The sequence below is a fragment of the Panthera leo genome, chromosome A3 (genome assembly GCF_018350215.1).
Source record: "Panthera leo isolate Ple1 chromosome A3, P.leo_Ple1_pat1.1, whole genome shotgun sequence".
Classification (NCBI taxonomy): Eukaryota; Metazoa; Chordata; class Mammalia; order Carnivora; family Felidae; genus Panthera; species Panthera leo.
The window spans coordinates 79100714-79125701 of NC_056681.1; the positions used below are offsets into that span (position 1 = coordinate 79100714).

General features: G+C 34.7%; 1 protein-coding gene across 3 annotated transcripts in view; it reads right to left on the reverse strand.

The window, feature by feature from the left end:
- USP34 (ubiquitin specific peptidase 34) overlaps window positions 1-24988 on the reverse strand; it is a 248353-nt gene that overhangs the window by 52593 nt on the left and 170772 nt on the right. For 2 of the 3 annotated variants that reach the window (XM_042932358.1, XM_042932360.1), the window contains 14 exons: window positions 24448-24488; window positions 24193-24317; window positions 23048-23200; window positions 21781-21885; window positions 20455-20510; window positions 20238-20358; window positions 9593-9776; window positions 8953-9116; window positions 4997-5062; window positions 4033-4179; window positions 3893-3949; window positions 3724-3801; window positions 3238-3332; window positions 147-319 (listed from right to left, as the gene is read on the reverse strand). In XM_042932358.1, coding sequence (XP_042788292.1) covers window positions 147-319; window positions 3238-3332; window positions 3724-3801; window positions 3893-3949; window positions 4033-4179; window positions 4997-5062; window positions 8953-9116; window positions 9593-9776; window positions 20238-20358; window positions 20455-20510; window positions 21781-21885; window positions 23048-23200; window positions 24193-24317; window positions 24448-24488 — 1565 coding nt within the window. The remainder of the gene's footprint in view (window positions 1-146; window positions 320-3237; window positions 3333-3723; window positions 3802-3892; window positions 3950-4032; window positions 4180-4996; window positions 5063-8952; window positions 9117-9592; window positions 9777-20237; window positions 20359-20454; window positions 20511-21780; window positions 21886-23047; window positions 23201-24192; window positions 24318-24447; window positions 24489-24988) is intronic. The other variant, XM_042932359.1, reaches the window with a different exon arrangement.

Here is a 24988-nt window from a genome sequence, read left to right on the forward strand (position 1 = left end):
TGTGCCACACTGTACTTCAATACATTCCCCTTTCTAAAATTTAATTTCATTTTGTTAAATGTGTAGTTGGTTACAACTTTGTAATGACGACTGTCTTGTTATGGAGACTTACGATAAATATAGGCAAGAGAAAGATAAAAAATTACCTTCTGTCCTATCACTCTTCCCCATTAGAAAATCTTCTGTATAGGGCGTCATATCCAAACGTAATGGGAAGGAAAAGTGTGTGTTCACTTTCTCTTTCATCATTGTTACCATATTAAATGTATATCTCATAGTATTAAAACTCAGAATGCGAGGCAATTTCTTAAAACATGCCCTGAAAGACATGAAAAAAACAACTGTTAAAAATCTCTTTCAAAAGGTACTTCAACTGGTATCATTTACTGTACATTTATTTCAACATTCAACTCAGAGTAAATAATAAAAAGTATTCTAAATCATGTTCTTATTAAATGTATCTGTAACCATATATCCCCCTCTTACATGACTTCTTCCATTTTGAAAGGGTTTCCCTGTGTTTAGGTAAGAAAAATTAAAAATTACAGTACACTGCGGTAAATTCCATGAAATTAAAGGTGCTACTGAAGCATAAAAAGGCATCATACCATACATACTCCAAAGATATGGGGGGAGGGTCTCTGGTTCAGAGTTTTCTCTTCCATCTTAAGTAACAGGAAGTGACCTATTTATTTTTATAAATTAGAACTGCAAAGTCTGGCTGTTTTATTTACCAGACATATGACCCTGAACAAGTTATTTAACCTCTCTGAGCTTAATTCCTAATCTGGAAATTCCTAAAATGGAGATTAAACTGCCTATTTCCTACTACTTTTAGAATGCTGCCTGACAGCATTCAGTAAACACTGCTGGATGTTACAACAATGCAGCAGCACCAAATTAACTGGTTACCTAAATCTTATAATAAATATTGCCAGTTCAAATTTTAAAAAAAGTAATAAAACACCAATATTTCAGTTTAAACAAACAGCTACATATATATATATATATATATATATATATATATATATATATATAGCTTTTATATATATATAAAAGCTTGGATTCATGAAAAATAATGAATTTTGGAGAATAATTCTTCATCGTACTTAGGATTCTAAGATTCTGAATCAAAAGAGTTTCTGTTTGAATCAGAAACTTAGTTAAGGAAAAAAAGGAATTTAGGGAGACCAGGTAACCAAAGGATTTCATAAGCAGAGGAAGCAAGAACTCTAAAAATCATCATTATGGATTTTTTGAACTGGCAAACGATGATGTTATAGAAGTATAAAGGAGTCAAATGATGAAGGCCCTTGTGTGCCATGTCAGACTATGAACTTTAGCCTGAGAGCTAAGAGTCACTAAAGGACCTGTGGTTGACCGTGGAACCATGCTCGATTCAGAGGATACAAGACATAAATGGAACTAAAAAGAGAGGAGAAATATGTTGTAGACCTACTAAATCTATGAGACACACAAGTCACAGCTGGGAGGACACACCACATCATTCTGAATTAGGTAAGATGATTTAAGAATCATAAGCATATCAGTAGAGACTGAAGTTATGGTGGTAGAATTATTCAGGAAAGAATGAATAAACTGAGAAAAACAAAGGTTTAAATATAGAGCAAAAGATGATCCTTAGCCCATTTCTGGTGAACACTTACTAGGTTATTATAGACATTCAAAAGTATGGTAATAATATAAAGGACTGAGTAAAACTTTGCCTGAGACAAGACACTATTTTAGAAAAACAGGCAAATATTAGTCAAAAGTAGGGAATGTTTCACGAAGTAAGTTATTGAGAATGACATATATTTTCAGTAAGTTTATTTATAAAATTCCAACTAAAATGACATTCTCCAAAGAAAATGCCTCTCAATTATCTTTTATTTATTCCTCATATCCCTCCATAGTAACAAATTTTTAATGGACCCCATTCTGTCTAAGTCTTGTAACTCATATCCTAACCCAATTCTCATCAGATGAGCTTGGCTTCTCCCTGTGGTTTCATTTAAGTATGTCTACCTTTACAATCTTTCTCTACCTTCCAACATGCTCAGATTTATGTCATCTAGAAAACTGTTGTTTGATCTCAAAGCCCTTTCTAGATTCCATTTTCCTTGTTTTTTATTGCCAAACTTCTAAAATGAATGATCTGTACTTGATAGATACCATGTAACTTGACAACCCTGCTTCTAATTGCTACAACCTGAAAAAAACATACCACTAAACTGTCTTTTGTAAAACCCAATGCTTTTACTCAGCTGTCATTTTTCCTTTTCTGTGGACTATGTCAATTGAATACCTTCCTCATGAGATTCTCTGCCCCAATTTCTAGGTTACTGTCCTATCCCGATTTTCTTTCTTTCCTGGCTTCAATTCCGTCACTTCTTCCTCTGCACTTTTAGGTTGGCTTAGATCTCACAGTCAGTCCTTTGCAAAAGTTACGGTCTTTCTCAGGCACATGTTCAAATGGCATCAACCAATTATGCAAACAATCCCCAAATCTAGATGTTAACGATTTTATGTCATTGTATGTTTCTAATCAGTATTTTCTATTACTGGTCAATGCAAGTCCTCCACTTCAAGGCAGGCTGGCCTAATCCTGGACTTCTTGTACTTACAAGGTCATTTCTATTTCTCTGCCCTTGTTCCTAATAACTAACTGTATATGATGCTCTCTCAATCCAATTTCTATTTGCCATTCAAAGTTCACCTGTAGAATCAAAACATCTTTAGCCAACAAGTCTGTCCTAAACTGGCCATCTTATGGCTAGCTCTTAAGAAAAAAGTCTCTCACTTCAGAGATTCAGCGGAAGACATCTTCAGTTCATGAGGAGACTCACTATCATGATTTAGTGAGTGCACAGCAAAGGGTTAAAGGAATCAGACCTTGGTAAATATTTATAGGTTTCATGCCCAATATGGGGCTCAAACTTACGATCTGGAGATGAAGAGTCACGTCCTCTACTGACTGAGCCAGCCAGGGGCCTGGACCTTGGTAAATATTTGATTAATTAAAAGGACAAAAATAATTTGGAAAAATTTAAGGATGCTTGAAAGTATACTTGAATAACTGAATGAAAAGCTGGTAAGAATGTGCACCAAGCAGCTAACCTTAACCGTAACCACATAATTTTCATAAAAGTTTAACATGAATTTACTCTAAGTCTGTGTTTTACTACCATTTGATGATGTATCAAAATGATAAATGTTACATTTCAAAAATCATACCTTTTTTCAGCTCGTACTTTCTTCCCACAATGAGAACAAGTATACATGTTGTCACCTTCTAAAGTGTCTTTAATAGTAACTTCATCAAGAGATTCCTGCGTATTAAAGCAGATTTTAAAGTCATATTACTGTTCACAGTATATAAAATTACAAAAAGCAATAATTATAATTTGGGCAGAATGCACACAGAAAAACGAACTTTTCTATTTTAAAAAACACTAAATTTTAGTAAAAAATGTCTTCCCTTAAAATGACAAGATGCTCCATGAATCTTACTAAATTTTTCAAAAGTGCAAGTATTTTGGTTTTGAATGGGGAAAAAATATCAGCTTTTTGGCCTATCTCTAATTCTTATTTGATTTGCATAATGAGAAGAAAATAGATGAAAACATGAAAGTTAATCTTCTATCAAGATAACAAAAATAAACTTGCTGTATATAAGAAATTAAAAGCAGAAAAAGTCTAAACAATATATACATTACTCACATAAATGTTCTTCATATCAGCCACTTGGCACCTCACAGTATAAAATTCTTCAGCAGTCTGACTAACGTGTTCACAATCCTGGTCAACCAACAAATATTAGTAATTTATTACAATAAGCTAAAATATACAATAAGATTTCCAAAAAGTGAAGAACAGGTACACTACTTACCAAGGACACAACATTGTTTGTAATTACACCTCCAAACAAACTTTTGACGGTATTTTTCTTTAAAAACAAACAAAGGTGAGTAATTAAAATTGGGCAAATCTGTACAAATTTCAAAGAAACTTCAGTATCCTGGTACTAACCAGTTCTGGAGACATTTCCTCAATTTTAGTAATCAGATCAGTAAAAAATTCTGTCATATCTTTCTGCTCCCCAGTATTCAGAGGCTGCTTGTCCATGGTGTATGTTTTACAAAAGGGTCTAGGATTATATGCTTTGCATTCACTCTCCTGCAAAGGAGAAGGGGGAGGGGTAGATCATGAAACAAACAAATCTGTGTCTCAAATAAAAAGAACATTATCACAAGGTTCTTGCATAAATAGCGAAACAACAACAAAACAGAGTAAATCTACAAGGAATTGCTCTTCTATTTCACTGTTGTTTGATTTTCGTGGCATTTTCAGTTTAATAGTTGTAGGGGCACCTGGCTGGCTCAATTGGAAGAGCACGTGACTCTCGATCTTAGGGCTTGGGTTCAAGCCCCACACTGGGCGTACAGCATACTTAAAAAATAAAACTAAAATCTAAAAAACAAAACAAAACAAAAATTTTAAAAAAGAAAGAAAGAAAGAAAGAAAGGAGAGAGGAAGTTAAAAGGAAGGGGCAAAATCAGAAGACATGTGCCACTGCTGATGAATCTGAATACGATTCTGCTTATAATAAAAAAAAAAAATCACTGAAAACTTTTAAGCAGGAGAATAAACACTGTAAGATTTGCTAATTTTTAAAGATCGATTAGTTTTATACTTTTGAGGATGGGAATTAAGAGGAACAAAGAAAAATCAATCAGAAAACTATGGGGGTGAATGTGACACTGTGATGCGAAAGGGACCGGACACAAAGAATTTTTCAAAGGACAAATTAACAGAATGCAGATAATGGAGATGTAACTGTTAAAAGTTACTTTTAACAAATTACTGACAAATTCAACTCGAAAAATAAGAGTATACAGTCGGGGCAAATCCAATACAAATGAACTTCATTTAATGTTTTCAACTTATACAGGTTATATCTAATTAGTTTTCCATACACAGTTTTCAAACATACCATTAAATATGTAAACATTTTTTGAAGCTCCAGAAGAGTGGTCTTATGCTTCATATCTTCTGAATACTGGAAATCAAGAGAAAATTCTCTATTAAAACATACTGATAGCAAATTAGACATTCTAGTAAATAAAGTATTACAATGTGTTTAATACCATATCTGTTTTCATTATTTTAGCTTTGTGTAGGAAAAAATACAGTCTATACTTATTAGCAAGTTAGCATTTTAAAAATTGGAAGATTTTGCTCATTATATAAATATAGCCATCACTATTCTGTAAGAAAATGGAATAAAGAGATCTTAAAAAATAATTGCTTTCTAGATCAACACTCATTTGGTGCAATGCTGATTTCACAAGTTGGTAACTGTGCAAAAACAGAAAACATCTTAGGTGTGCAAAAAACCTGTTTTCTACAAATAAATCCATACATTTAAAAAATTCATTATAATACATGACATCTCACCATCATCTAGTTGTATCTTTCTTTTTTTCTAGAAGAGTATATCTTTAATACTGTAGAAAAATTACTGGTCAAGATGCTTGAAAATCTTCTATATATTCAAGTATCATTAACTGCGATTCAGGTATCTTGACTAGACTCATTCACTAGAGACTTAGTCTTCAACACCAGTCTTACAGCCACTTATTAGATATACTCAATCTCATCCAAATATTAAAATAAACCTAAACCTATATACCTCATCCAAATATTAAAATCAACCTAAACCTATGAAGTACTATCCTCACTACAAACTGCCTGTCATAATTTTGAAGAAGCTCTGATAGTCTCATGGAATAATAAGCCTCCCACATGCCAGAAGTATACACTAGTTATTAGCGTCAATTTTGTGGGGAGTGTTAAGTAATGTGGTTCTGCTATTTTGGAACTTATAATCAAACTGAGGACATAAGGATACTGAAATAGGAGTCTATTCAACATATAGTTACCACAAAATTATATGATATGAAGTACAATGGGAATTGAATAAAAGGAACCAACATTATTGGCAAAACAACAATAGTAATATTCCCGGCATATGGGAGGCTTAATACTCCATGAGATTAGAGTAGCAGTCACACAAAACAACATCTTCCAATATGGAACAGAACTGACACATGCAAATTATTCAAAATTCAGAATACAAAAATGGCCAGGATTTATATTTATAAAGACCTGGATTTATATTTTCATTGCTGGAGGTGAAGTATTAGTTGGCTGAAGAACAGAAGTGACAGAATTCTTCTAAACTAAGAAAAACCAAGAATATTTTATTATGTGTAAGTTCTAAATATATACCCTACATATGTATTACTACTTAAGGAAATACATGTTTGTACCCATTAGGATGGCTACTGTCAAAAAAACAGAAAACAAGTTTCAGCAAGGCGTGTGAAGAAACTGGCACCTTTGTGCATTGCTGGTAGGAATATAAAATGGCACAGCGACTATGGGAAAGCGGCAGGGTGATTCCTCAAAGAATTAAACACAGAATTCCCATATGATCCAGCAATTCCACTTCTGGGTATGTATAAAAAAGAAGTGAAAGCAGGAACTCAAAAGGTATCTGGATACTCATGTTCATGGAAACCTTATAAAAGCCAAAAGATATAAGCAACCCAAAAGCATCTGACAGATGAATGGATAAACAAAACGTGGCATTTACACACTATGGAATATTGTTCAGCCTTAAAAAATCGGGAAATTCTGATATATGCTACCACATGAAAACCTGAAGACACTATGCTAATAAGATTATATGATTCTACTTAAGTGAGGTACCTAGGACAGTCAAATACATAGAGACAAGTAGTACAATAGAAGTTGCAAGGGGTTTGGGAGAAGGGAGAATGGGAAACAGTTTTAGTTGGGGGAAGTGAAAAAATAGCTGAAACTGATGGTGGTGAATACAAAGTGAATGTACTAACTACCACAGAACTGCATACTTATATATGGTTAACATGGTAAATTTTAGTGATGTATATTTTACCACAATTAAAATACATGTAAAGCTTTCTTTAACCTTTCTGTGAACATCAGATAAGGAAATGAAAACAATGTTTACATGTAAATAATCAAGTGAACATTTGACTAGAGTAGTTTCCAAAGTCATGTCAAATTCTATTAAGAATTTTTCATATAGAGGGTGCCTGGGTGGCTCAGTCAGTTTAAGTGTCCAACTCCTGATTTCAGCTCAGGTCATGATCTCCCAGACTGAGACTGAGACCCACATCCACGGAGCCTGCCTAAGATTCTCTCTTCCTTTGCCCCTCCCGTGCGTGTGTGTGCATTTTCTCGCCCCTCCCCCCACCAAATTGTTTATGTAGAGAGAAGCCTAAGTTTATTTATTTTATTTAAAAAAATTTGTTTAACGTTTATTTATTTTTGAGAGAGAGAGAGAGAGACAGACACAGCATGAGCGGGGGAGGGGCAGAGGGAGAGAGGGAGACAGAGAATCTGAAACAGGCTCTACGCTCTGAGTTGTCATCACAGAGCCCAAAGCAGAGCTTGAACTGTGAATGGCGAAATCATGACCTGAGCTGAATGAAGTCAGACACCGAACTGACTGAGACACGCAGGCGGCCCTAAGTTTACTTGTTAACCAAAACACCATTTATGAGACCTACTCCCAATTAGCACATCTGAACTTCTGAGTGTTATCTGGTGCTACGTATTAATTCCTGAAACTGCTAACAACAGCTAAACGGTGATCATTAATATGAAGAAGAGAAATCGCAAAGAATGGTCATGTTAACAGCTAGAAAAAAAAAAACAAAACAAAACACTGAAACTATGGGACCATGAAACTCTTTGATCATAACTAGCTCTATAAAATTAAGCAGATGGGGCCACAAATTTTGTGACAAAAATTTCCATATGCTAAATGAGTCAGTTATTCAACTACTTCTAAGCATGATCAGTCTCAGATGATAATCTTAAAAGCATTAATATAACTAAAGCTCCCCATCCCCTGCAAAAAAACCCCACCTGACTATACTGTAACTTGGAGACTTTGAAGCTGAACTTAAACATATTAAGGATTCGGGGCGCCTGAGTGATCAGTGGGTTGGGCTTCTGACTTCAGCTCAGGTCATGATCTCACGGTTTGTGAGTTCAAGCCCCGCATCAGTCTCTGTGCTGACAGCTCCCAGTCTGGAGCCTGCTTCAGATTTTGTGTCTCCCTCTCCTTGCCCTTCCCCATTCAGACTCTTTCTCTCTCAAAAATAAAGATTAAGAAAAAAATTTAAAAAAAAAAAAAAAAGTCCTTCCCATCAAAACACTACATATATATTTAAAAAAAAAAAAACAAATTAAGGATTCAATGAAGGTACATAAAGAATTGCAATACTTTTTTAGGGAGGATAAATCAGGACATCAAGATGACATGATGAAGGAAAACAAAAAAGCAAGGACAGGCATAAAGTAAATTTGCCAAGAAATTATGTAAGTAGTGCAGAAGGCAAACTAAAAAACACTCCATGAAAAAGAATAAAAAGAATGAAAACCAGAAATAACAAGTTAAGAAAAATAACACGAAGCAGCGCTTACCCAAATAAACTAGGCCCACTGGCAAATTTACTTTGGAATAAAAATAAAAGAAATAAGTGATTCTGGTATATTCCCCTACTTTGTTTTAGGCTTTGCTTATTTTGTATGTGACGAAAATTTGTATTTATTTTTACTGAAAATATGTTCATTGTCTACATGGAGTATATATAGTCTACAACTATGTTTCCCCTTGAGAAATAAAGAAATTATACTACTATGTTAGGAGTACTCTATTAAACTGTAATAATAATTAAGACATACACAAGCTACCTAGCTATATAATCAAATATTGTCATTTAATTCATAAATTATTTTCTCAATGTTTTATTAAACTGAAATAATCAAGATTTAACAAAATTTAAAACTTTTCTTTAATACTTTTAATTCTGAAAGTGAGGAAAAATGTACCTTTGCAGTGAAGACAGCCTGTCTGGCCTCAGGTATCATATAAAGTTGCTGAATAGTAGAAGCCAAGTAACAAGTAGCTCCAAGGTTAGTCAGGCCAACAAATCTACACTCAGCACGAACATCTTCGTGAGGCCAGTAGTCCCATTTATAAGGTGCATGGGCTGCTGAACAAAAAGGGAGGAAAGGATCCCCCCGCCCCCCACCGAAACAAACTATTAAACATAATGTATTTTGCTTTTAATGATGGCCACTACTCTCTATCACTTTAGTTAATATACATAAAACATTATATATAACCTGAAACTAATGTAACACTGTTTCAACTATACTCAAAAGAATAAGATACAAAATTAGTAAAAACAATTATAAAAACATTCATTCCCTAAAAATCCAAAAGAATGTTAAAATCTGATTTTACTTGGCACTATATTATTTAACCAAAAAATCCCTATGTATTTCAGATACCTACAAAAAGTCCTTTACACCTGTTTTTAAAAAATCGATGTTATTTTTTTAACATCTTAGAAACAACAGTTTATAAAGTTAAAGTGTGTTAACAGTGGATTCTTTAAGACATGCCCTTCAAAATCTCTTTTCCGCGTCCAAACATTAGAAAGATTAAAAGGAAAAGAATGCTTACACTGCATGTGTTGTGCCATAACCCAGTTGTGTATTAGCCTGTAGTTTTCAACAGATCCCTTCACCATCTCTACTAACAAATCATAAGCAGCAGCTCTGGAAGAATGTGATTTGCACTTTGGCTGTTGTCTGTCTTTTAGACTAGGCAACAAGAACAGGAGATTGAAGATATCTCTTAAAAATTCCTGGAAAAAAGAGAAAGACCAAGTATATTATCTAAAATTACATTTTAATTATATTCCAAATATAACGAATAACTTATACACAGTGAACTAGACTACATGACAATCTACAATTTTCTAAAAGGCTGTTTAAAAACTTAGAGCAGCATCATATAAAAAGTTTCCCCAATGTTCATTTCTCTTAAAGAAAACAGAATGAGTAAGGATCACCTTTACTCTTCCTTCTCAATACCTAATAGGCTCTTTCTTAGATTCCCATCTATAATGCTATTATTTTCCACTCCATTAAGTGACCAAAAGTTTTTGTTGAGGACTCATTATGTCCTATCTTGACTGCCTCTTCATTTCCTTCAGTTTCTCTGTATTTCACTCTAACAACAGTAACAGCACCAAAAGTAGCAACTTCTCCTAATGAGCAGTTACTGTGCCAGATACTACTCAAAGGCCCCCATACCAAAAACAGAGAAGATCAAAAACCTTGCTTGGAGTCACAGAGTTTAAAGACGCCAGAGTCAGGATTTCAGACACCAAGCTCTCACTTTCTATCCTAGTGAACTGAAGTGCAAGGTTTTATCATCCTAGATGTATTTTTCTCTAAATCTGATCTGCTTAAGAAAGGGTCAGGTCACCTTTCCAACCTGTTTTTCTAATTATTTCTCACACACCTCAAATACTACTATGGTACACTGTTCTGGGCTATAAAATGTCCTGGTGTACTGCATAGAAAAGAGGTACTGTAGTTAACACTGACATTCTCCTAGCCTTAGAAAGCCTGGATTGTAAGGTGGCCCCTGGCTGTAATGTGAAAATTTGAATGGTGAATAGTTCCCTCCTCTGATATACAACTTTTCCTAAGTGATAAGAGTGGCTCACTGTGCCTTTTGTATTTGGTTTATACTGAATACCTGCTTTTCACCTGGGAGTCCAGAATTTCAGATACTGTGGTCGGTTACACAGGTACTATAAATGACAATCCCCACCACTTCACCCTGCCTAAAACCCTGACTTGTAGGTTCAAGACAGCTTCCCCGGTAGACAAAACCTCTCACATGTTGTCACACTCATCGCTGAGGAAATTAAGCACATCCTGTGCAACTCCAAGAAGACAGGACTCTTGGAAATATGTAGCTGTTTTCCACCAGAGTTGCCCAATCCTGTCTTTTTCTGTCATTGATTTCATTTTGTATTATTTTGTTGTAATAAATATTAGCCATGAGTGCAACCACATGCTGATTCCTTGGAGTGATTCCCTCAGTAAATCACTAAATCTGGTGGTGTCCTGGGAGCCTCTCAGACAGGCACCAAATAAAGGACAATCTGAAATATTTTCCCATTAATGATCTCACCTCTTCCATCTCACTATTGTCAAAGAAAGTACAAAGTCCTGTCTTTGCAAGGAAAAGTATGTCAGGCTAAGAAATATGGAATGTTTCGGTTGCTCAGTCGGTTAAGAATCCACCTTCAGTTCAGGTCATGATCTCATAGTTTGTGAGTTTGAGCCCCGCATCAGGCTTCACGCTGTCAGCATGGGATTCTCTCCCTCTCTCCCTCTTTCTGCCCCTCATTCACTCATGTCCTCTCTCATAAATAAATAAATAAATAAATAAATAAATAAATAAATAAATAAATAAATAAAAAAGAAAGAAAGAAAGAAAGAAAGAAAGAAAGAAAGAAAGAAAGAAATATGGAAAGTGACTAGGGTCTACTTCATACAGCTGACAGACTGATAAGACTGTATCTTGCCTATATTAGAATTCAGAGGTTAGAGCACTGTCTTTGAGACACAAGATAACACATTTACTTCAACTGGAAAAACAGGCAAATTCACTCAAAAAGAAGTAGAATTGGCTAATAACTAGTGTAAAATGAACTATCTTTGCTAATCAGTTTAAATCCAGAAATTGAACGAGTATTAAATACCTACAGCTCCAAAGCTTTAATAAAATATATTTAAATCTTTTGATAAGATAAAAAATATTTTATCAGAAATATTAGGCTGGTAAAAGCATAATGAAATGAACACTATTTTTATTTTCCTTACTCTGAGTTTACTGGAAAAGCAGGTGTCTCTGTGAAAAAGTAACCTATATATATGTCCATTTGATAAATAATGGTAAGACCATTTTGATATATTTCACAGAAAGAAGAACCTCAAATTGCTGAGAGAATACTAAAAATAGTTTCTGATAATAGATCACAGTGTGATTTTAACCTGTACTTCAGAAGAAATTCAAAGATTAAATAACATTGTTAAAATTTCCAGGGCGCCTAGGTGTCTTAGTTGATTAAGCATACAACTCTTGGGGCGCCTGGGTGGCGCAGTCGGTTAAGCGTCCAACTTTAGCCAGGTCACGATCTCACAGTCCGTGAGTTCGAGCCCCGCGTCAGGCTCTGGGCTGATGGCTCAGATCCTGGAGCCTGTTTCCGATTCTGTGTCTCCCTCTCTCTCTGTCCCTCCCCCGTTCATGCTCTGTCTCTCTCTGTCCCAAAAATAAATAAACGTTGAAGCATACAACTCTTAATTCAGCTCAGGTCATGATCTTATGGTTTGTGAAATCAAGCTCCACATGGGTCTCTGTGCTGAGAGCAAGGAGCATGCTTGGGATTCTCTCCCTGTCCCTCCCCCACTCAATCTATCAAAATAAAAAATTAACATTTAAAAAAAATGAATAAAAACCAAAACTTCCATTCTCACTGTAAACATATAAACAAGGCTTAAATTTCCATTATGTAAAATAAACTTTCCCAGAATTTATGTTTATAAAAATATAAAGTAGGAGGAGAATTAATGAACACACATTCTCCCTTATCAAATAATATCCACCTATAACTATATAAATTAATTTTAAAAGGCTCATTCTTGTTAACACAGTCATTTTCAATCAAATTTCATTAAAAAATTTTTTTTAATGTTTATTGAAGTTTGAGAGAGAGAGAGACAGAGCATGAGCAGGGTAGGGGCAGTAAGAGAGGGAGACACAGAATCTGAAAAAGGCTCCAAGTTCTGAGCTGTCAGCACAGAGCCCAACACAGGGCTCGAACTTGGGAAGAGGGAGATCATGACTTGAGGCTAAGTCAGATGCTCAACTGACTGAGCCACCCAGGTGCCCCTCAAATTTCATTTTAGTGTTTCATACTCTTGGCAAAATCTGAGGTATATTTGGACTTGCCTATGGTTCTGCAAAAGAGTGCATGCTTCGGGTTGCGATTCTCGGCTACTCCCAAATAAACCCATTTTTGCTGATTTTAAAATAACTGGCAGGTTTAAAAAAAATTTTTTTTAACCTTTATTTATTTTTTTTTTTAATTTTTTTTTTAAACGTTTATTTATTTCTGAGACAGAGAGAGACAGAGCAAATTTAAAACAGGGGAGGGGCAGAGAGAGAGAGGGAGACACAGAATCCGAAACAGGCTCCAGGCTCTGAGCTGTCAGCACAGAGCCCGACGCGGGGCTTGAACTCACGGACCGTGAGATCATGACCTGAGCTGAAGTCGGACACTTAACCGACCAAGCCACCCAGGTGCCCCTAACCTTTATTTATTTTTGAGAGAGAGACAGACAGACACACAGAAAGAGTGTGAGTGGGGGGGAGCAGAAAGAGAGGTAGACATAGAATCCAAAGCAGGCTCCAGGTTCTGAGTTGTTAGCAGAGCCTGACGTGGGGCTGGAACCCATGAGCCATGAGATCATGACCTGAGCCAAAGCTGGATGGACACTTAACCGACAAGCACCCCTGGCAATTTTGTTTTTTAAGGTTAATATTACGTGGTGATCAGAAGTGGAATGCAAAGACCCCCTAACAACTCCGAGGCTAGTGAACAAAACATGCCAGTACCAACAGAGCCAAATGGGCTCACTGCTCCCCTTTGAGAATTCTACATATCCTGCTAGGATGACTTACACAGAGAGAACATCAGCTTTGCCACCCCACAAGTTCATGAGAAGGAAACCTCTAAAATCATGTACAAGAACAACTATCCTAAAACAGCTTTAACCCAGATATAACAAAGAATACACACTACGAATAAAAAGAGAAAGGTTCAGAGAAAAAATGAGATATCCTAAACCCATTCTGTTGTTACTAATCAAATTACAAAATAGCCTTTATAAAAATATTTCAAGATAAAGTTGCTTCTGTTTTTGAGACTGAAAAAAATTTTAAAAGAAAGTATGACAAAATTATTGCTATAGACCACCAACTATTTTTAATGTAGAAGATGAAGAACTTTTGACAGTTGATCAAGATACAAATTTCCTTCTATAAAATGTTACTAAAAACAATTTTTTTACAAATAGTCTTATGTGTATATGAAAAAAATATATATTTATGTTGCTCTGATTGCCCATGTCCAAATTAATGTAATGTTAATAATAATTAAACACAGAAAAAATTTAAGACAACACCATGAGGTCATAAGAAATAAATATTTTTTTCTATTTCAACAAACCACTGGAAATTAGAGTTGATGGGGATTAAGGTGTGCACTTGTGATGAGCACCGGCTAAAATAAGGAATTGTTGAATCACTGTATTGTACACCTGAAACTAATATAACATTGCATATTAACTAACTGGAATTAAAATAAAAACTAAGTAAAACAAACAAACAAAAAAACATGAGTTGAAAAATCTATAAATTTTTTTTAAATTTAAAAATATGCACAGAAACACCTATGGTTTCTCAAAATTCTTCAAAGCTATGTGAGCAATACAAGTTTGAAGACCAATATTATAAAAATGATCTCCTGTGGGGGCACCTTGGTGGCTCAGTTGGTTAAGCATCCAACTTCAACTCAGGTCATGATCTCATAGTTTGTGAGTTCGAACCCCATGTCGGGCTCTGTGCTGATAGACTATCTGTGTCTCATTCTCTCTCTGCCCCTACCCCACTTGTGTTCTCTCTCTCTCAAAAATAAATAAATAAATGTAAAATAATAGTAATAATAATAAATAATCGCCTGTGAACACAAAAGATGGACCCTCTAGTTTTCCAAATTTACCTCTTATACTTCTTCAAACTCAAGCCAAACTGAACTTATAAATTTCCTGCACATATCTAGTGGTTTCCTATGACTTAGTTTTACTCATAGTCTTTTCTGGGACTTAAATGTTTCCTGCACTTTTCTACTTAAAAATACTTTATCCTGTATTACAAAAGGTGTACCTTCTTCAATTTTCCTAATCATGTAAGTGCTATGTGATCTTTCATAACCCTGATGGTCTCTTTAATATTAAGCTCTTATTTTTTACCTGAGCAATTGCAAATATCCTGAGCAACCATTATTTGAGAAGGTACATACAAATTTTGAATAAGGCAGGTTTCTCAATAATTATCTCCTGAAAAAATGAACCACTGTCAGTTCTTAACAATCGGGACTCAGTTGTTTTTTTTTTTTTTCAATGTTTTTATATTTTATTTTTGAGAGAGAGAGAGACAGACAGAGTATGAGCAGGGGAGTGGCAGACAGAGAGGGAGACACATATTCCGAAGCAGGCCCCAGGCTCTGAGCTGTCAGCAGAGAACCCAATGTGGGGCTGGAACTCATGAGCTATAAGATATGACCTGAGCCGAAGTCAGATGTTCAACTGACTGAGCCACCCAGGCACCACCACTAGGACTGAGTCTTAACCATCAATCTGTTCAATATATATTTTTGTTGCTAGATACTATGCAATGTAGTAGAGATAAGAATAGGGTTTATATTTTTAAAGGGGAATTAGAAAAATCGAGGAAGAGGGCATAAAGAGTAAGGAAAAAAAGTAGCAGTAATGGTGATAGTGGTGACCAAGACCGTATTTAGCCTGCATAGCCTAAAATACTTACTAAAAGGCTCTTTACACAAAATGTTAACTGATTCCTGAACAAAAGTAAATTGTCAATGAAATTTTTAAAGAATTCTTAATCAATAAAGCAAAATTGTTAAAGTAGAAAAGGTATTTTAAATATCTAGGAGAAAATGAAAACTTTTCTTAATATTACACCAAACCATGGGAATGCAAGCTGGTGCAGCCACTCTGGGAAACAGTATGCAGGTTCCTCAAAAAACTAAAAATAGAACTACCCTACGACCCAGCAATTGCACTACTAGGCATTTATCCAAGGGATACAGGTGTGCTGTTTCGAAGGGACACATGTACCCCAATGTTTATAGCAGCACTAGCAACAATAGCCAAAGTTCGGAAAGAGCCCAAATGTCCATCAATGGATGAATGGATAAAGAAGAGGTGGTATATACACGTGTATATACGTATACGTGTATACACGTGTATATATATACATACATACATGTGTGTATGTGTGTGTGTGTGTGTGTGTGTGTGTGTGTATAAAATGGAGCATTACTCGGCAATCAAAAAGAATGAAATCTTGCCATTTTCAACTACGTGGACGGAACTGGAGAATATTATGCTAAGTGAAATTAGAGAAAGACAAAAACCATATGCTTCACTCATGTGAGGACTTTAAGAGACCAAACAGAAGAACATAAGGAGGGAAACAAAAATAATATAAAAACAGGGAGGGGGACAAAACAGAAGAGACTCATAAATATGGAGAACAAACTGAGGGTTACTGGAGGGATTGTGGGAGGGGGGATGGGCTAAATGGGTAAGGGGCATTAAGGAATCTACTCCTGAAATCATTGTTGCACTATATGCTAACTTGGATGTAAATTTAAAAAAATAAAAAATAAAATTAAAAAAATATATTATACCAAACCAACCACCTTAAACACCTCTCCACTTCCATATCTAATTGACATCTCAAATTTAACATGTCCAAAATGGACCTCCTGATTTTGAACCCACACTTCTCCCCTAAAACCATCTATCCTGAGATTTCCCTTTCTTATTAAATGGAATTACCATTCACTTAGTTTCTGAGGCTTAAAATTGTTAAGTCATTCTTAATTTCTCTCTCTCCCATCTCACAATCCTATCCAAATTTAAGTCTGTGAGCTCTACCTTCAATAAACATCCCAAATCCAACCACTTTTCACCATCAACCCTCTTCAGAACCACTCCAAACTTCCTAACTAGATCCCCAACATATTTGCCACCCTCCTAGTTTTCTACATGGAGTCTAGATCCCAGAAAAGATAATACAAAATAATGGCTTTCAAAACATGCAAAGAAGCTCAACCTTACTCATAATCACAACTAAAAAACCCAAGAGAATATTTTTCACCTATCAGTCTGGCAGAAATGAAATATTTGATATTATACTGGGTTGGCAGGAATGTGAGGAAATGGGCATTCATCCACAAACAGTGTAGGTGGGATCATAAATTGGCTCAGCATCCACTGAAAGCAACATGGTTATACTGACCAAAATCATAAAGGGACATACCCTATGAACCAGCAATTCTACTTCCAAAATTTTTTCTTAAAGATTTCCTAAGTGGAAGATGTTTATACACCTTCACTGCAATATCACTTATAAGAGCATAAGACCATTTTCATCACTAGGAAGATAGTGTGTGGGTGTACACACACACACACACACACACACAGAAAAAAGAATATTATGCAGTTGTTAAAAAGAATGAATTAACTGTATACAGTATATACTGATACAGAGAATCTCTAAGGTAGGTGAAAAAAGCAAACTATAGAGCCACGTGTTTAGGATTTTAAATCTACAGACAGTAGTACATAATGGTCAGAAGCTTGGCCAAGTGAAGAGTATGAGTGACCTCAGTGAGACAAGTTGCTTAAACTGGTTATGCCTTAATTGTGTAATTTGTCCACATGGGGTCTACTAACAAAGGGCTCAAAACTTTGCCTAAGATTATTATTTAAATCAACAAAAGAAAGAAAGAAAAAATAAGCAGTCTTTTAAAAATATGGGTAAGAAAAACAAGAATTCTGGAAAAGACAGAAAAAGAATTTTTAATTCTTTTTAATATTTGCAAAGTACAGAGTTTTACAAATGAGAAGAAAAATGACAAAAGATACACAATGATTATGAACAGAAAAATTCACAAGTTAACACAAATACACAATACATAGCATACATACAAAGACACTCATCTTCAATAGTAATCAAAAACATAAAAAACTAAAGCAACGAGACTGCCACATGTAAGGAATGTGGGGATATCTGAGAAACAGAGATATTAGGAACATTCTAATACAGTGCAGCTGGAAGAATATACGGAAGGAACCTTTTGTAAACTAAGGTATTACAATTAAAATGAATCAAATTTACTTTTAAGAATATGAGTATAGAGGTGCCTGGGTGGCTCAGTCGGTTAACTGTCCAACTTTGGCTCAGGTCATGATCTTGCAGTTTGTGAGTTTGAGCCCAGTGTCAGTTCAGAGCCTGGAGACTGCTTCACCTTCTATATCCCCCTCCCTCCCCTATTCATGTTGAAGGAAGGAAGGAAGGAAGGAAAGAAGGAAGGAAGGAAGGAAGGAAGGAAGAAAGAATGAAAGAGAACCTAAGTATAGGAGCGGTACCTGGGGGGCTCAGTTAAGCATCCAACTCTTGATTTTGGCTCAGGTCATGATCTCATGGTTCATGAGTTTGAGCCCAGCGTCAGTTCAGAGCCTGGAGACTGCTTCACCTTCTGTATCCCCCTCCCTCCCCTATTCATGTTGAAGGAAGGAAGGAAGGAAGGAAGGAAGGAAGGAAGGAAGGAAGAAAGAATGAAAGAGAACCTAAGTATACGAGTGGTACCTGGGTGGCTCAGTTAAGCATCCAACTCTTGATTTTGGCTCAGGTCATGATCTCATGGTTCATGAGTTTGAGCCCCTTATTAGGCTCTGCACTGACAGCATGAAGCCTGCTTGGGATTCTCTGTCCCTCTCTTTCTGCCCCCCCTCAACTCATGCGGCCTCTCACTCTCTCCCAAAAATAAACATTAAAAAAAGTGAGTAAAGGGGTGCCTGGGTGGTTTAGTCAGTTAAACGGCCAACTTTGGCTCAGGTCACGATCTCACAGTTCATGAGTTCGAGCCCCGCACTGGGTTCTGTGCTGACAGCTCAGAGCCTGGAGTTTCCTTCAAATTCTGTGTCTCTCGCTCTCTGCCCCTCCCCTGCTTGTTGTCTCTCTCTCTCTCAAACATAAATAAACATTTAAAAAAATTTTCTTAAATAAGTATATAATGGGACAGGTATGCAAAGATGTTGTTCCCTGAAGTTGCAGTTTTTTTTTTACAACCAGTAACATAAATGTCAGTAAAATATTATTTTCCTCTTTATGTATTCAATCTTTTAAACATATTTTTTAACACATTCACTTTTTTAAGTGAAGAAAGAAGATCACAGAATGGTATTTTTGTAATGTAAATTATTTGAATATTTAATATATCCATGGAAACTCCTAGAAGCCATCCATCAGCTGAGCATCATGGCAAATCAAACTACATGGGGATCTTCTTTTGAACTATCTAAACATGTTTTCTTTCTTTACAATGATTTTCATGTTATAATATGTTATCAGAAAAATCAATATATTTACACTTTGGAATAAAAATGACATACTGGTTTATGTAACAGAATACTTCAACCAGCAAAACTAAATCAAATTATTCCCAGTGAGTTTTAAGGCAAAATTTAAAAATTAGGACCTAAAAGAAAGAGTACAAGAAGGGGCTTTGCTGAATAGGGAAAGTACCACAGATTTATCACCAGAATCCCTTACACCATCCCCATGAGGACTATCTTCCATCGTGGTTATTCCTATGTTTCTTACCACAGTTAGTAACCTCAAGAAAACAGCCATCCAAACCAAAACTAACTCCCTTAATGCAGACAATGACAAAAGTGCTAATGGCAAAGTAAATAACTTAATCTGAAGAGTAATTAGACATTTATAGATATAGAATCATTATGCATGATCTAGTATTCAATAGATTTTATGTCAAATGCGCTTTTAAAACATGAAACTAATAAAACAGATACTCTATAATGACCACTTATTAATTCCACTGTGCAAATTATTAATTCAAAATATTCAATCCTACAGAAACCGTACCACTGAAGTAGGGGTTGCCTTTCTTTAATTTTTTTTTTTAACGTTTATTTATTTTTGAGACAGAGAGAGACAGAGCGTGAACGGGGGAGGGGCAGAGAGAAAGGGAGACACAGAATCAGAAGCAGGCTCCAGGCTCTGAGCTAACAGCCCAGAGCCCGACGCGGGGCTCGAACTCACGGACCGCGAGATTGTGACCTGAGCCGAGGTCGGACGCTCAACTGACTGAGCCACCCAGGCGCCCGGGGTTGCCTTTCTATGTACAAGTCACAGGAATTAAAATTTGTTTCAGCATTCTAAATTTAAGCCTAAGATTTATATTTCTAGGGTTCATTTTATTCAATGTTCACTTTTCCTACCAGCAATAAAGTTCTAGCAACGTTTATGTTTGCATGTTTAAGATAATTTTAACATATCCACATACAACCCAACAACAAAAAAGGTTTCAATCATATTTCATATAGACATTTGATGTCTTAATACGTACCTGTCCTTCTCTTGAAAATTTAAAGGGTGGTTTGTGTTTAATGACACTTGTTGCAAGCCTTAAGAGTCCTGTAAGCCCATCATCTTCTATATTACCATCTTGATGATCAAGGATTTCCCTGCTACACAAAAAAGAACACACGCAAGATAGTTCACATAATTATGTCCTTTATATCTTTTTTCAACAATATAACTGTCAATTTCACATTTAAATTTACCTTCGGATACAGTCAGCCAAATGTCGTGCCAAAGCATCTAAGTCGAGGAGTGTGGTCTTAATACAAAGAGAAAATACAAAATTCAAATACATATATATATATTTTTTTTGTTTAGTAGCCAGAGATTACTAAAACAAAACACATCCTTTCCTTGTAAGAAGAATTCAGTCTCCCAAATACACGAATATACCATTTAAATTATAAATAATACAGTTATTCTTTACCTATACATGATGTCAATTAATAAAATTATAGTTGTAGGGGTGCCTGGGTGGCTCAGTCAGTTAAGTGTCCGACTCTTGGTTTTGGCTCAGGTCATATCTCACAGTTTGTGAGTTTAAGCCCACAACGAGCTCCACACTGACACTATGGAGCCTGCTTAGGATTCTTTCTCTCCCCCTCTGTCCCTGCCCCTCCTCTGCTGTTTATCTGACATCAATATTTTATGAATACTCAAGTAAATTAAAACACATTCAATTTTTTAAAATTATTTCTCAAATAAAAAGTAGAATACTTTAAGAATTCAACATACACTGCTCCTTAAAAGAAGTGCAAACACTACAGGATTTTTTAAAATGTAAAGAAAGTATATGAAAGGCACTGGGATTAAAACACATTTTTAAAAATTTTTTAATTTTTAAGTAATCTCTACACCCAAGGTGGGGCTCAAGTCTAACAGCCCCAATATCAAGAGTTGAACGCTCTGCTAACTGAGCCAGCCAGGTGCGCAAATTAAAACACATTTTTTAAAAAGAGGGAAAATGTTTCCTAAATACCTAAATGTATCTTCTTTCTCGTTTTGTTAGAGGCATTTTTGCTTACTAAATTTATGAAGGAGAAAAAACAAAAGTCTTAGGCGACAAGTTTGTCTTTGAAGTTAATTTGTTTTAACCATCTCAAAATATTTTAGTCTAAGAAAATTAGATCAGTAAACTGATAGTTTACCTTAAATTCTATCTGAATTGCAATTTTATTTTACATATTCAAAACTCCAAATCCACATGCTATTACAGAAACCTGTATATTTACATTTAAAGTCTGAACTTCACATTCCAAGTAAGATTTTACATCTACAAATCCTACTCAGAAGAAAGGAAATTACTTCTAGGTACCAGATGAAGACACTTCAACAAAGGTCAAAGTAAAAAGAACAAAGGAATTACAGCAGAACAAAACAGTACAACTACAGTAAAATAATTACGGCATTTTCAACTCTTATAAAATGATAAAAATGCCCTTAAAAATAAGGACCTATATAAAGTCATAAACATACATGTGTATAATCCATCTCTATTAGCAAGTTAATGCATAATTTTCTGAACATACCTGACTAGCATCCTTTATATGTATATTGTCAACTAATTTGCACAACAACCAAAAATACTCTTTACATCCAGGTTTTAACATTGGTTCTTCTTCATAATCATCTATCTGTTAAAAAAAATTAAAACTCTGTGAAAACACTTTAAAAGGGGGAATAATTTAAAATTACAATACATCTAAGAAACTACAGACCTTACAAAAAAAATTAAATCCCTGTAAAAGCAGTATTCAAAATTTAATAAAGTATGGAGAGAACACTTCTAGTTCCTGTAAAATTAGAATAACTACGTCCATAAATAAACGAGAACTTTCAGAAAAATATTACCCTCAAATTTCTTATAACCTGTGATGAATTAAGAATTCAATGAAAATGTATCAACAAAAGAAACCTACAGAACATGAGTATATACAAACCTACGCAAATGCAGTGGTCTTTTACAGTTTTGAAATATAAAACATAAAAAACATTTTACATATCTCACATACTTAATGACAAGTAAATATGGAGGAGAAAAATGTAAATCCTACAATGAATCATACTTCTGAGATTAGTAAAATTTACTTAATGAGCTATGAATTTATTACATGGTAGAAGAATTTTTTACGAAGCTAGGATATATACTGGAACAATAAAGAAAACTGAAAATTTAGAATATCATAATGATAGAATACTGCAAAAATCTGTGTTAGTAAATAAGAAAGCTTCATTTATCATGTTTTTATCATTTTATTTATTTATTTATTTATTTATTTATTTATTTATTTATGTTTATTATTTGAGAAAGAGACAGAGAGTAAGCAGGGGAGGGGCAGAGAGAGAGGGAGACAAAGAATCAGAAGCAGGCTCCAGGCTCTGAGCTGCCAGCACAGAGCCCAATGCAGGGCTCAAATCCATGAATCGCGAGATCATGACCTGAGCCAAAGTCGGCCGCACAACCGACTGAGCCACTCAGGCGCCCCTTTATCATTCAATTTATTAACACAAGGTCCAAAACACAGTAAGAACAAATGCTATTTCCAAAACAAAATACCCATGAGAGATTCCACAGAGCTGAAATTAAAGCATACAAATTCCATTCCTAGGTGTAATGTGTCACTCAATATGTCCACAATGCTGCCACTTTAAGAACTTTATGACTATCCTCTTGGTAAAAACTACATACAGTGAACAAGTACTCAAAATTACTCCAAGTATATAATACAGTGATTAAAAGTTGACACAAAGAAAACTGCAGAAATAGAAACAGCTACTAAACACAGTAAAACTCACCCTGATAGGTTTGAGTGCTTGAGCATCGGGAAGAAATTTCAACAATGTTGAAGCAGCCAATAGCAGAAAGGACCGATTGATTGAGTCTCCTCCATCTAGCCCTGACAGAGATAACTTATAAAGACCATTGCAAGACTCATGACGGACAGCAGTCTAAATGAAAAAGAAAGTTCCAAAGACAGTATGAATTAAGTATTTAAAAGTTAATCTTTAAATATGTCAGCAGAAATAACATGTTAGATGGCTTCTTTAGTAATATATTTTTAAATGCAATATTCTGATCACATACTCACGCACATAAATATCAAATAAAGTACCCCAAAGTATACAGTAATATGTAGAAACATGTTAGAAATTCCCAAATATGGTCATGATAAAAACAAACATAATAACAACAAATACAAAAGGGACTAAGGAAAGGATATTCATAATAATTTATTTACAAAACTAAATAAAAAGAGAAAATATTTCAGAACAAGAAGCAATTTAGAAAGTACTTAACCAGAACATTTTACAGTTTCTAAGGGACTTGCCCAAATGTCACAATCATTACCTGGGACACAGCCAGAACAAGAATATGCATTCAACTCAGAGCTAAAGGTATTAAGACGAAGTGACCTAAAATAATGTGACTACTGTGGTTAAGTGTTTTATCAAGAATATGTTTCTACCATTTCACTTAGGAATATGGTATAAGCAACATCGAGATATGGTTAGTGAAAATTATATTGACCTGAGTGTTGACATCAAAATCAAAATATATTTGACTAATTTTTATTATCTCTTGTATCTAAGGATACACTCTAATTAAACAGAAAAGGAAAAAAAACTTCTCTAAAATATAAATTACCAAAATAAACACTCGAGTCCTTCCCAGAAAAAGATTTTCAAAATTCTAAAGCAAAATAATCAGTTTTATTTCAGAAAAAAGACAAATATGAATGTTACAGACTAACATTCACATTTACGTGTATATAGTTAAAACATAATGAATCTTAAAGTATTTAATAAGTATATTCCAGTTAATGGAATATATTTACGAAATCAAGTCCATTTGTTTCCATTAGCTCTTTTTTTTATTATCAATGCTAATAATATCAAATAATATGAAGAGTAATAGTTCTAATCTTCAATCCTTATCTTACCTCAGGAATAAGGAGAGTCAATTTCTTTAACCAATCTTGTAAATGGTCACTATCAGCAAGGCTAGATTTCACTAATGAACAGCAATGTGCCCAACTCACCAAGAGCCACATTGAATAATGTGAAACTAAAGAGAAATTAGAAAAAAATATGACTATAAGGATTTGTACTGTAAAGAAAACACAATGTTCATTATTAAACATTATCTAGTTACGCAAATCTTTATCTATTAAAAACTACTTTTGTAGAATCCTTACCTTCATGCCTAGACCTGTGATCGGACTGAGCTTTCAAAACTCTGTAAAGTAAAAAAAAAATCCACCACCACCAATTAAATTCAGCAATAAAATAAAAATGACTCAATTTATTACCACATATCCTTTCAAGTTATACAATGTACTCCCCCAAAAGAATAAATTTTAAGAAAAATATCTGTTTTTCCTATAGTCTTTATCTTTTAAAGAAACACTGGTAAAAAATTATTATAGACCACTCCATATGATTGTTCAGATTTAATGAACAATATCTGAGTGAATACAGTATTGACTGAAATAAGTGAACCCTCAGGAAATACTCAGGATTTAGTTACTAAAAGAATGTATATTACAAAGAGAAAAGTTATAATGGTTTCGATTGCAAACTTCAGACTTCCAATTTTAAAAATAAAATCATACACTGACATATAATGCCCTTCCTTTAGTACTGTTAATGCCAATTTCTATCAGAAATGGTTAAAAGCAAATTATTAAAAAGTAGAGAAAACTAACTTAATTCTGTATTATTTTAGAACCATTTTTC